The 10854-nt window shown below is 46.9% G+C and overlaps 1 protein-coding gene and 1 long non-coding RNA gene across 2 annotated transcripts; one reads left to right on the top strand and one right to left on the bottom strand.

The window, feature by feature from the left end:
- The first annotated feature begins 4851 nt into the window (after nt 1–4851).
- On the top strand, nt 4852–5961 carry LOC143740821 (uncharacterized). Its single transcript, XR_013204907.1, has 3 exons — nt 4852–5126; nt 5478–5590; nt 5879–5961. It is a non-coding gene; the product is annotated as an uncharacterized LOC143740821 (long non-coding RNA).
- Nucleotides 5962–7400: 1439 nt separating this feature from the next.
- Nucleotides 7401–9573, bottom strand: LOC143740820 (uncharacterized). Its single transcript, XM_077233311.1, has 2 exons — nt 9350–9573; nt 7401–8604 (listed from the first exon to the last, which is right to left on the bottom strand). The coding sequence occupies exons 1-2, from the start codon at nt 9475–9477 to the stop codon at nt 7401–7403; spliced, it is 1332 nt and encodes a 443-aa protein (XP_077089426.1). The 5' UTR covers nt 9478–9573.
- Between the last annotated feature and the right edge of the window lie 1281 nt (nt 9574–10854).

The following is a 10854-nucleotide window of genomic DNA, read 5'->3' as shown; positions in this document are numbered from 1 at the left end:
AAAGACGAATAGGGAGAAGAAATTAGTTGCAGACAATGGATGACAGTGAGTTAATAAGACACTATAGATTGACACCCGGCCCAAATTTTCCTTTAAGGATGGCCTTGTGTTCATCCACTAAATGCGCTAACAGTAAACACTGTTCCTCTGTCCAGTTGGGCTTTCTCATCCTTGGTTTTGATTCCATGTTTTTTACATTAAAACCAACATTCAAACCACCACTTAAATAGACAAGCCAGCAATCAGTGGAATTGGAAAGAGTGGAACTGTGGTGACCCACAAAATAAGACTGAAAGAGACATTCACCATGGGTCTATACCTTTAAGGAAATGTTGGGTTTTAGTGTTTCCGGTTTAACGGATGTTGTGTGTTGATCTAACTGCTGTACAGTTCGAATATAGTCAAGTGAAGAGTAAAGCTGACTCGACGCATCTCCGTCTCTAGTCTCCTCATTTATTGCACTCCACATTGGTGACCCGACGCGAGTTGGATACGGCTGAATTATGTCACACAACGACGATGGCAAAAATGCTGTTGCTGTGGCGCTGTTAGCGGCGCGGCTAATGTCTGCGCTATCTACGCGGCCACCATCAAGTTACCGGAATTTTGGCAGCACAACCCACGGCCGTGGTTTCAACACATGGAGGCACAGTTCCAGCTGAGAGGAATAACACAGGACGTTACGAAGTATTTCCACGTAGTAGTGGCCGTAGACAACGGCCAGGGCTATGGCTCTATTAGAGGCTCCTCCGGCTGACTGCAAATACAACGCGCTCAAAACATTCCTGTTGAACCTCTTTGAACTGTCGGAGCTGGAGAAGGCAGATCGCCCGCTGTCCCTGAACGGCCTTGGCGACAGTAAGCCGTCTGAGTTAATGGAGAGGATGCTAGCGGTGCTGGGCGCGGCGGATCCCGCGTTCCTTTTCGCCCATATATTCCTACGGCAGCTTCCGGCACCCGTGCGCACCGCATTGGCCAGCTCCCCCCTTCCTTCCTCCAGAGACTACAGAGCGCTGGCTGTGGAGGCAGACAGGATTTTCCTCGCCAACCGGCAACAGTTTTTCAACGCACTGCTGCCCCCCCCTGCGTATGGCTGCCCCGCTTCCGCCTGCGGTGGACGACCCTGACACCGCAGCTGCTGTGACGGCCCACCGACGGCGTGAGGACGGGTGGTGTTATTACCATTCAAGGTTTGGGGCCAAGGCCAAACAGTGTCGCCAGCCTTGCAGTTTTGGAGCCCAGGGAAAAGCCAGGGCCGGCGCTCATTAGCAGCTATGGGCGCTGGCCGTGACTGCAAGCTGTTATTCATCACTGACACCTTGTCGGGCCGGCGGCTGCTGGTCGATTCGGGGGCTAAGCGAAGCATCCTGCCGGCGAAGCCAGTGGACACTATGGCTGGCGGGCATGGCCCCCCGATAGATGCCGCCAATGGCACTCCCATACGTACCTATGACACAAGGTATATGGAAGTGTGTTTCGGCGGGCGACGTTTCGGCTGGGATTTTGTCATTGCCTCCGTGTCTACGTCGCTCCTAGGGGCAGATTACCTCTGCGCTTACAGGCTGTTGGTGGATGTTACAAACTGCCGCCTGATCGACGCCCTCTCTTTTGCTTCGTACCCCTGTATGCTGGGTGCGATGGGGGCGCTTTGTCTGTCGAACACGCTTGCCACCGGGGACCTGTATCAACGCCTACTCGCTGAGTTCCCTGACATCACCACGCCTACGTTCTCATCAGCGGTGGCTAAGCATGGCGTGGAGCACTACATCACCACGGTGGGCCCCCCAGTCTATGCACGAGCTCGGCGCCTCGCCTCGGCCAAACTTGCGATCGCCAGGGAGGAGTTCACCACCATAGAGCACCTCGGCATCGTGCGCCGCTCCAACAGCCCATGGGCTTCCCCCCTGCACATGGTGACAAAGGCCGATGGTAGTTGGCGTCCCTGTGGTGATTTCCGTCGCCTGAACAACGCCACCACCCCCGACTGATACCCCGTGCCGCACATACAGGACTTCTCCGCCCACCTAGCCGGCGCCACCATATTCTCGAAGGTGGACCTGGTGCGCGGTTACCACCAGGTGCCTGTCCACCCACAGGATGTTCCTAAGACAGCGGTCATCACACCCTTTGACCTTTTCGAATTCCTACGGATGCCTTTCGGCCTCAAGGGGGCAGCGCAAACGTTTCAGCGCCTCATGGACTCTGTGCTGAGAGACATGCCGTTTCTGTTTGTGTACTTGGACGACATTCTCGTGGCCAGTGCGTGCGCAGACGACCACCTGACTAATCTCCGGCAGCTGTTCGGCAGGCTCAGTGGGCATGGTCTCATCATCAACCCGGCCAAATGCGAGTTTGGCCGGTCATCCATCACATTCCTCGGCCACCACGTTACACCACTGGGGGCCGTCCCCCTTCCAGCCAAGGTGGACGCCGTCGCTAGTTTCCCACGCCCACGCACCGTGAAGTCCCTGCAGGAGTTCCTGGGCATGGTGAACTTCTACAACCGTTTCCTCCCCCATGCGGCCCAACTCATGCGACCACTGTATGACGCCTTGCGGGGTGGGCGGCCGGCGGACGTGTTGGATTGGTCCCCAGAGATGAGTGGTGCTTTTGAGGCTGCTAAAACTGCGCTGGCCAACGCTGCTCTGCTAGCGCACCCGTCTCCGACCGCCCCAGAGGCTCTGACTACGGATGCCTCGGACTACGCCGTGGGGGCTGTGTGTGCACAGTGGGTGGGCGGAGCCTGGCAGCCACTGGCCTTTTTCAGCAGGAAGCTCCGGGACAACGAGAGGAAATACAGCGGCTTCGACAGGGAGCTCCTGGGTCTTTTCCTCGTCACCCGTCATTTCCGTTTCCTGTTTGAGGGCCGGCGGTTCAAGGCTTTCGTTGACCACAAGCCGCTGACGTTTGCTATGGCCAAGTCTTCGGAGCCATGGTCTGGTCGCCAGCAGCGTCAGCTCTCTGCCATATCCGAGTATACCACTGATATTCAGCACGTGGCTGGCAAGGACAACTTTGTCACCGACTGCCTCTCCCGGGCAGTCACTGGTTCCGTCCACTTGGGCCTTGACTATGCAGCTATGGCTGGGGATCAGACCGCGGACTCTGAGGTGCAAGCCTACAGGACGGCTCCCACGGCGCTGCTCATGGAGGATGTGGTGTTTGACACGGCCAACGCTACACTCCTCTCCGACGTCTCCACTGTCCAACCGCGCCCCATGGTACCTGCTGGCTGGAGGCGTAAGGTGTTTGACGCTATACACGGCCTTTCTCACCCAGGGGTGAAGGCCTCAACCAAGCTGGTGGGGGCCAAGTTCGTCTGGCCGGGCCTGCGGAGGGATGTGAGGGTCTGGGCTGCTGCCTGTGTGGCGTGCCAGTGCGCAAAGGTGACTCGTCATACCAAGGCCCCTTTGGCAACCTTCAAAGTGCCAGAGAGGCGTTTTGATGATGTGAATGTGGACCTGGTGGGCCCACTTCCTCCCTGCCGTGGTTACACCTACCTACTCACCATGGTGGACAGGACCACCAGGTGGCCAGAAGTGGTGCCCCTGGCCTCCACTACATCTGCTGAGGTGGCCCGGGCGTTCATTATGGCTTGGGTGGCCCGTTTCGGCACACCGTCCGACCTCTCCTCGGACCAGGGTCCGCAGTTTACATCGGAGCTTTGGAATGCGGTCGCCGAGGTCCTGGGGGTGAAGGTTCACCGTACCACAGCCTATAATCCACAGAGCAACGGACTTTGCGAGCAGTTTCATCGGGACATGAAGGCCGCGCTCAGGGCCAGCCTCACGGGCAGCGACTGGGCTGACCGCCTCCCATGGGTTATGCTCGGCCTTCGCTCTGCCCCCAAGGAGGATCTTCAAGCCTCATCGGCTGAGCTGGTGTACGGCCAGCCTCTGCGCGTCCCGGGGGAGTTTCTTCCAGATGCCACGGCCCCGTGGTCGGTTGCCTCCCATCGTGCTGTGTCTCGGGACATTGCCGACGCTTTTGTTCCCATTCCAACGTCGCACCATGGCCTCCCCCAGTCCTACGTGCCCAAGGGTTTACCGTCAGCCAAGATGTCTTCATCCGTCACGATGGCCATTGTACTCCGCTGCGGCCCCCCTACGATGGGCCCTTCCGTGTCCTGACGGCAGGGTCTAAGAACTTTGTGGTGGATATGGGGGGCAGGCCTGAGAAGGGTGGCTATAGAACGACTCAAGCCTGCTCATGTGGATGTTGGCCAACCGCTGCAGTTGGCCCTGCCCCCGCGGCGAGGGCGCCCCCCTGCGTCAGCCTCAAACCATGCGCCTGCCCCGCCCCTTGCTCTTTGCCCCTCTCCAGTTAAGCGCAGCCGGTATGGCCGCCCGGTCCGCCCCCCTATTCGGTTGTTAAGTCTGACGTCACGCGTGACGTTTAGCCTCTTCCGGGTCCAAGCGCTCCGCTCGTCCAGATCTAATAGCAATGGGGGAACCTGTTAATTTATTTACGATCACGTCCTACATTAGTGATGCACCCTTGGCGGTCAAAAAGGGTTTAAACTCTTTTAACTCCAACAGAGTGGTTAGTGTAGCTCATCATTCAGGTGGCATAATTAAGGGTAGAGTCCAGGCATCAATGAAAAAGAAGGTTTACGAGGTTGAGGTGAGTTAGCTGTAACGTTAAGCTAGCTAGTTAGTTGACATAAGGTGATATTCCTTGTTCTGGATGAGGTATTTCAAAAAAATATATATTTTTTTTTATTATAAAAACGAAGATTAAAACGTAAAAATGTGACAGACAGGTTTTATAGGGTTTAGTGAACTTAGGCTATTCAATTTAGTAGTATGATCTGACAGGCCCGGGTTAGTTACAGAAGTATTGTTATGATAAACAGCGCTGGCAGCAATGTGTTTTAGAAGTGTTTAGGGTGAGGGTTAAAGTGTTTTCAATACAGGTGCACGTTGAGGGTCAGGCAGTCAGGTACAGCACATGCGAGTGCCCAATCGGCAGAGACAAGTGCCATCATATGGCAGCTTTGTTGATTTGGGCAGAAAAAAATGTGTGCCGCACCGACGTGGAATGTGTGTGGAAGAAGGCTAACACTCCGAAGGGGGACGAAATTGCAGCCAAGAGAGTGTCTGAGATGACACCATCCACAACACGAGGTTTGTCATAAGTTTGTTGATGTTGCGGGGTTTTAATTATTTTCTTAACTACGTAATGTGGTTTAAAGCTATTGCTAATAATATTAATCGTATTTATGAAACTCTTCTAACATACACTCACGGTGTGTTGTAGTGCAGCTAAAAAATCATGATCATAAGCTTTATCACCATATTGAAATTGACAAATTGCAAGACATGTGAGGCTGAGATGTACACTGTGATATTTCTAATGCTTAGATTGTGTGCTATAAATAAATGATGATCATAATAAAAGGCTATTATATTGAGAGAAATATCATTACTCATTTTATTCATTTCATCATTATAACCAGTTTTATACCATTATTTCAGCTGGCATCAAAAGACCTGTCACCCAGGAGGACAAAGAATGGGTTCAGGCATCCCTGTTGCAACTTGGGCGTTTTACAGGGATGGGGTGGATTTTGAGTCCAGAGACGCCTCAGGTAAGATTTTTTGCTTTAGTACTTTCATGTTCCCTTAAAATTAGCAGAAACATCACAACTACACTACATTAAATTGATGTCAAGTTGGTTAGGGTTTTGTCATTCAACACAATAATTTTGTACAATGTTATACAAAAATGTGGTAAACTACACGTATGTATGTATGTAAACCATTGCTTTCATTTCAAATGTATTTTGTATACACTATGTGTATGTATGTGGTATGTGTATGTACAAGTATGTGGATACCTCACTGACTAAACAACTTTTGCCTAACTTTAAATCTAGACTCTCCCAATCAAGATGTTTGATGGGCTGGTGACCAGCCCAGGTTTTGTCCAAGCTGAGGACAAGGCTCTATATGTGCTGTCAATGCTTGCTCTTAATGATCAGGAGAAGCAGCAGATTGAGGAAGCAACAGTTGGCCAGGCAAAGAATGCATTATGGTAAGAAAGCTTATTAATAAATACACCCCTGCTCTAAGAGAATGTTAGTTGCTTTCGATAAATGTACTTATTGTAAGCTGATATGGATAAAAGTGTCTGCTAAAGGCTGTAAATTTGCTCAGAATTTAGAAAGTGCGCTGCAGAATGTCAGATTGATTTTACATGAAACTGTAATGCCAATTGTTGAGCAAAATTGATATTTCTCATGGTTGGTTTCTTTTAACAGGTTTGCATATCGCAAGAAAAGGATAACAGCAAGTAACTTTGGTTTGGTCTTGGCAGCAATCAAGCGGAAGTCTTACCTTCCTTCCTTATTCAAAACCCTGCTTGGCCAGTACAACCTCAAAGAAGGATTCTAAAGTAAGTTGTAGTTAATAAGTGAATATTTAAAATGAAGGCATCTGTGTCTAAGAATACACTTATTAAGACTAAGTGGTATTTGACCCCTCCCGCCAAGGCATGTGATTGGGGAATCCTGCATGAGGCAAGGGCAAAGCAGGAATACACTGAGCGCACTGGTGTTGTTATACAAGAGAGGGGACTGTTCCTGTCTGATAGCGGCCTGCTTGGTGGATCTCCGGATGGGACCGTGTTTGTAAACTGCATGATTGAAGTCAAGTGTCCGTGGTCAGCCAGAACCAAGACTATCCTGCAGGCAGCGGAGAGTAGGGACTTTTTCGTGGAGTTCGATGAAGTGGTTGGTTCCCTGACGCTAAAACAAACTCACAACTACTGGCATCAGATCCAGGGAAATCTGCACCTGACCGGAGCTAACAGCTGTCACCTGCTTGTGTGGACTCCTCTTGACCTTGTCCTTTTACCAGTGCTCAAAGACCCTACATGGGCTGTGAACATTTTGTTTCCTACCATACATTCTCTCACAGTTGTAAGTGCTGTAAAATTTGCAAATAAATGAAAATGTGACATTTCACACAAACCAGGTAATTTATTTATTATACATATTTATTTTTAATTATTATTTAACATCTATATTATGTCACACATTTTTACATATTTATTATTATAGTTTGGTAGGCCCTTCATGCTACAGAACTTATAAAGGTAACACTTTATTTTACAGTGTGTTACATTTGTTGCATGTACTTACATAGTTACATAGTAATAACAGTAAATGATGCATAATTATATGCAACTAACCCTCAACCAAACCCTAATCCTACCCTAACCCTATAGTAAGTACATGTAGTTAATTAATATTACTCAGTACTTCAATATATAATTACACTTTTACAATGACACCTTAAAATAAAAAAAAATGTATAATTAAAATAAAACTATGAATACAGTTATTTATATACAGACATGAATTACACCCAGAATTTCATGTATATACAATAGTTAACTCATCCAATTTCACGGAGAATGGGTGTTTGTAAATTTGTAAGACACACACACACTTTAAGTATCTTGTTTATATTTTGTTTGAACTGGTATGGAATGTGGTCCAAAATGTGAAACAATTTCAGTTGCTGAATTGAACGCTCCACATGTATCCTAGCTTTTGAAATGAATCTGTTGTTGTTCACTTCCTCCTGCGTAAATAGTCCATTGACGAGGAAAGACGGGATGTTCAGGGAAACTCCTTCTGGCAAAATGTCCCTAATTGTGAAGCCCTTGTCTGCCATAACCATATCGCCAGGATGTAAATGTTGGAGAAGTCCACAGTCAGCTGTTATTGCCTTGTCTGAGGCACTCCCACCGTACAGGTCACTGGCAAAGGTAATAACTCCATTAGGCGCAACACCTATTAAAGCCTTAAGTGTGGTTCGTCCTTTGTACTGGCTGTACAAATGGCACTGTGCATCAAGCCTCTCTGTGTTAGAGACGGCAACCTCTGTGCAGTCGAGCACGATCCTACAGTTAGGGAAAGGCTGGAAGCAGTCTGGCAGCGATGTTTGATTCTTGCCTGTGGAGGGGATGTTGTTCTCAAGCAAACCGACATACAAAATCTCATACAGGGCACTAATGATGGTGGTGAAGATGTTGGTTACTGTGGCTGTGCTACAATTAAACCTTGTTGCAAGGTCTATGTGGCCGCAATTTAGTCTAAGCTTCATTAAGGTTAAGGTCAGGAGCAATTGATCAACTAAGGGCATAATTTGGACAGTCCAATCAGAATGATATTTTAGCTCAAATTTAGAAAGAAGCGCTTCCAAAAACAGGACAGTGGCAACATCAGGCAATCCAGTAAAATATTGAACTCTGTCAGGACTATTAGAAATTTGACTGAAGGAAAAAATTTGCTTCTGTTTCTCCAATTGTTTTTTCAATTTTTCATTCTCTTCCCTCAGCATCTCATTCTCCACCTCAAGTGCCACAAGACTTTTTGAAGTACATGGGGTCTCTACCATGTCAGCATCCGTTCCCTCATCCTCACCATTGCTAGGGACCAGTTGTTTCTTTCGTTTAGGGAGAAGGCTGAGGTGCTCTGGGAATTGGAAAGTCTTCCCCTCATTCCAAGCAAATCTTGATGGCCCAGCAGCTTTTCCATTGGGGAAATGCCAACTGCACACCCTAGAGTTGCAGTTTGGGATGAAGTTTTCACGTCTGTAAAAAAAAGAATTTTTTAAAGATTACTTATTTTTTTTAGAATCAAATTACATTCATTCACCAAAGGGATTTTTTATTATTCAAAAGTTGTACCATGTTCCTATTGACCAGAAAGATTTATTTCAGGTGAAATTCTTACAATACCTCGCTTGCTGTACATACAACAATCAAATAGGTTAATGAAATAATTACTGTAATTCACCTAAAGTACTTTTTCATGTTCCAAAGGTTGTAGTATTTTCCTAGTGACCTGACTGACTTACTACATGTGAAATTTTGATAACACCTAATAATACTGTCTTACATAATAATATAATACTGTAATTCACTAAAAGGGGGTTTGTTTGTTTCAGGTTGTAGTACATTAATAGACATGAGTCTGATCTTATATCTCAGACAAATGAGAAACGTTAGCAGATTATCATAACTGGTCTAATGTTTTTCCTTGCTATGCACACACATCTTCATGCTTCGACATGTCTATAGACTGTTGCCAAAGCTAACGTTAGCTAGTTAGCCATAGCTAGCTAACTTAGTTTCATCTTAACTAGGCGGCAAAACAAGGCCTGAAAAACTAAACATGATGCAAGATTTGGGTTTATAGCAACAAACAACATGTAAAACACATAGACTACATAAACCTTTTTCTTAAAGGGCTGGTTTCGCTTCAGCGCCAGTGGGTGTTAACGATAGCACCCACTGGCGCCAAAGTTTCTTCATTCGTTTAAGATTTGTAACTTACCTTGTCAACTGCAGCCATTTTCTCTTATCTTTCTCGTCACAGGGAAAGCGGTAGAATGACAGTTGAATGTCACTTGTTTTTTTTAACTCCGATCTATTTAAACAACACGGGACACAGCACTGCGGCATGTTAAAACTCGGGCGAAAGCGGTAAGTAGGTAGAGAGGACCCAGCATTTGGACCCGGAAACAGTATTATCGGAGAGCGGTTACGTCACGACTTAACAACCGGATACGTTGACTTTTCATATGGACTGTTATGAGCTGGACTGTTCGGTTTGGCACTGGTGAATAGTGTCCTATGTTCTGTTGGGGGGTACCTGTTCGGTCTGGACTTGTTTATGGGTGAATTCTGGGGGGGCCTGTGTGGTGACCCACAAAATAAAACTGAAAGAGACATTCACCATGGGTCTATACCTTTAAGGAAATGTTGGATTTTAGTGTTTCCGGTTTAACGGATGTTGTGTTGATCTAACTGCTGTACAGTTCGAATATAGTGAAGTGAAGAGTAAAGCTGACTCGACGCATCTCCGTCTCTAGTCTCCTCATTTATTGCACTCCACAGAACAATTTTTTTCATTCTAAGCCAATCAAATACCTTATAGGAAATTAACAGCATGGTTAATAAAAAAAAAGGATTTATATACACATATATAATGTGTGTGTGTGTGTGTGTGTGTGTGTGTGTGTGTGTGTGTGTGTGTGTGTGTGTGTGTGAGAACGGTCAAATAGGAAAAATTACGCATGTAATTTCAAAGTGAAGACTTAGAATAGACCCTATACTTAAAATCACTCTTTTTTCCCTTCTTGGACAACCAACCAATCACAGTTTTCAAAAGATTTTGTCATACATAGCAACGGGGTCAACCCCGCCTCCTCACTAAGATAAAAGTTTGTCTTTTCCTTACTCAGAGTTGCTCTCAGATCGGTCCCGAATCACTCTTAAGCTAAGACTCCTACGTAAAAGATTTTAAGCTAAATTAAGAGTTTTCTGAGAGGATTCTTAGAATCTTTATGAATACGGGCCCTGATGGCTCCTATGGTTACCAGACTATTGAAACTGACTGAATATGACACAGCCCCACCTAAGTTATTTTTCACCAGCCACATATTAAACGGTTGGCTTTCCAATAGATTTCGGATTCAGGCATCCCACTGCACAACACAACATTTTTAGCTCCTGACATGCACAGTTGAACCTGCGTGACATAGTGTGACCTATGGTGATAATTTCCCATGTTGTGGCAAAAACAATAATTAAACAAACAGCATCACAGCATAAGAGACATCAGGATTCAAATTGTACTTTAAAATTTATTTATTTATTTTAAAGGAGGGTTGTTCAAAAACAGACCGTAGCAGCTACCCTACGATGGAACAAGACCTGACACACACAGCAAGTAGACAGACTTTATACCCCTTCACCCAGAGCCCCTTCTCCTGTAGTTTTCCGTTCACCCCAAACTAACCAGTGTCCACAGATCAGCAACATTCACCATGGATTAGT

This window comes from Siphateles boraxobius, unplaced genomic scaffold (genome assembly GCF_051911475.1).
Source record: "Siphateles boraxobius isolate OS27281-9 unplaced genomic scaffold, OSU_SipBor_1 1, whole genome shotgun sequence".
Lineage (NCBI taxonomy): Eukaryota > Metazoa > Chordata > Actinopteri > Cypriniformes > Leuciscidae > Siphateles > Siphateles boraxobius.
The sequence above is the reverse complement of the archived record's forward strand: the minus strand, read 5'-3'. Positions and strand labels throughout refer to the sequence as shown.

Bases quoted from the DNA above. Each gene is read 5' to 3' on its own strand.
- LOC143740820 (XM_077233311.1), bottom strand. From the start codon at position 9,477: ATGCCGCAGTGCTGTGTCCCGTGTTGTTTAAATAGATCGGAGTTAAAA. The intron at 8,605-9,349 runs GTAAGTTACAAA...TTTTTTTTACAG, and splicing joins AAATGGCTGCAGTTGACAAG to ACGTGAAAACTTCATCCCAA.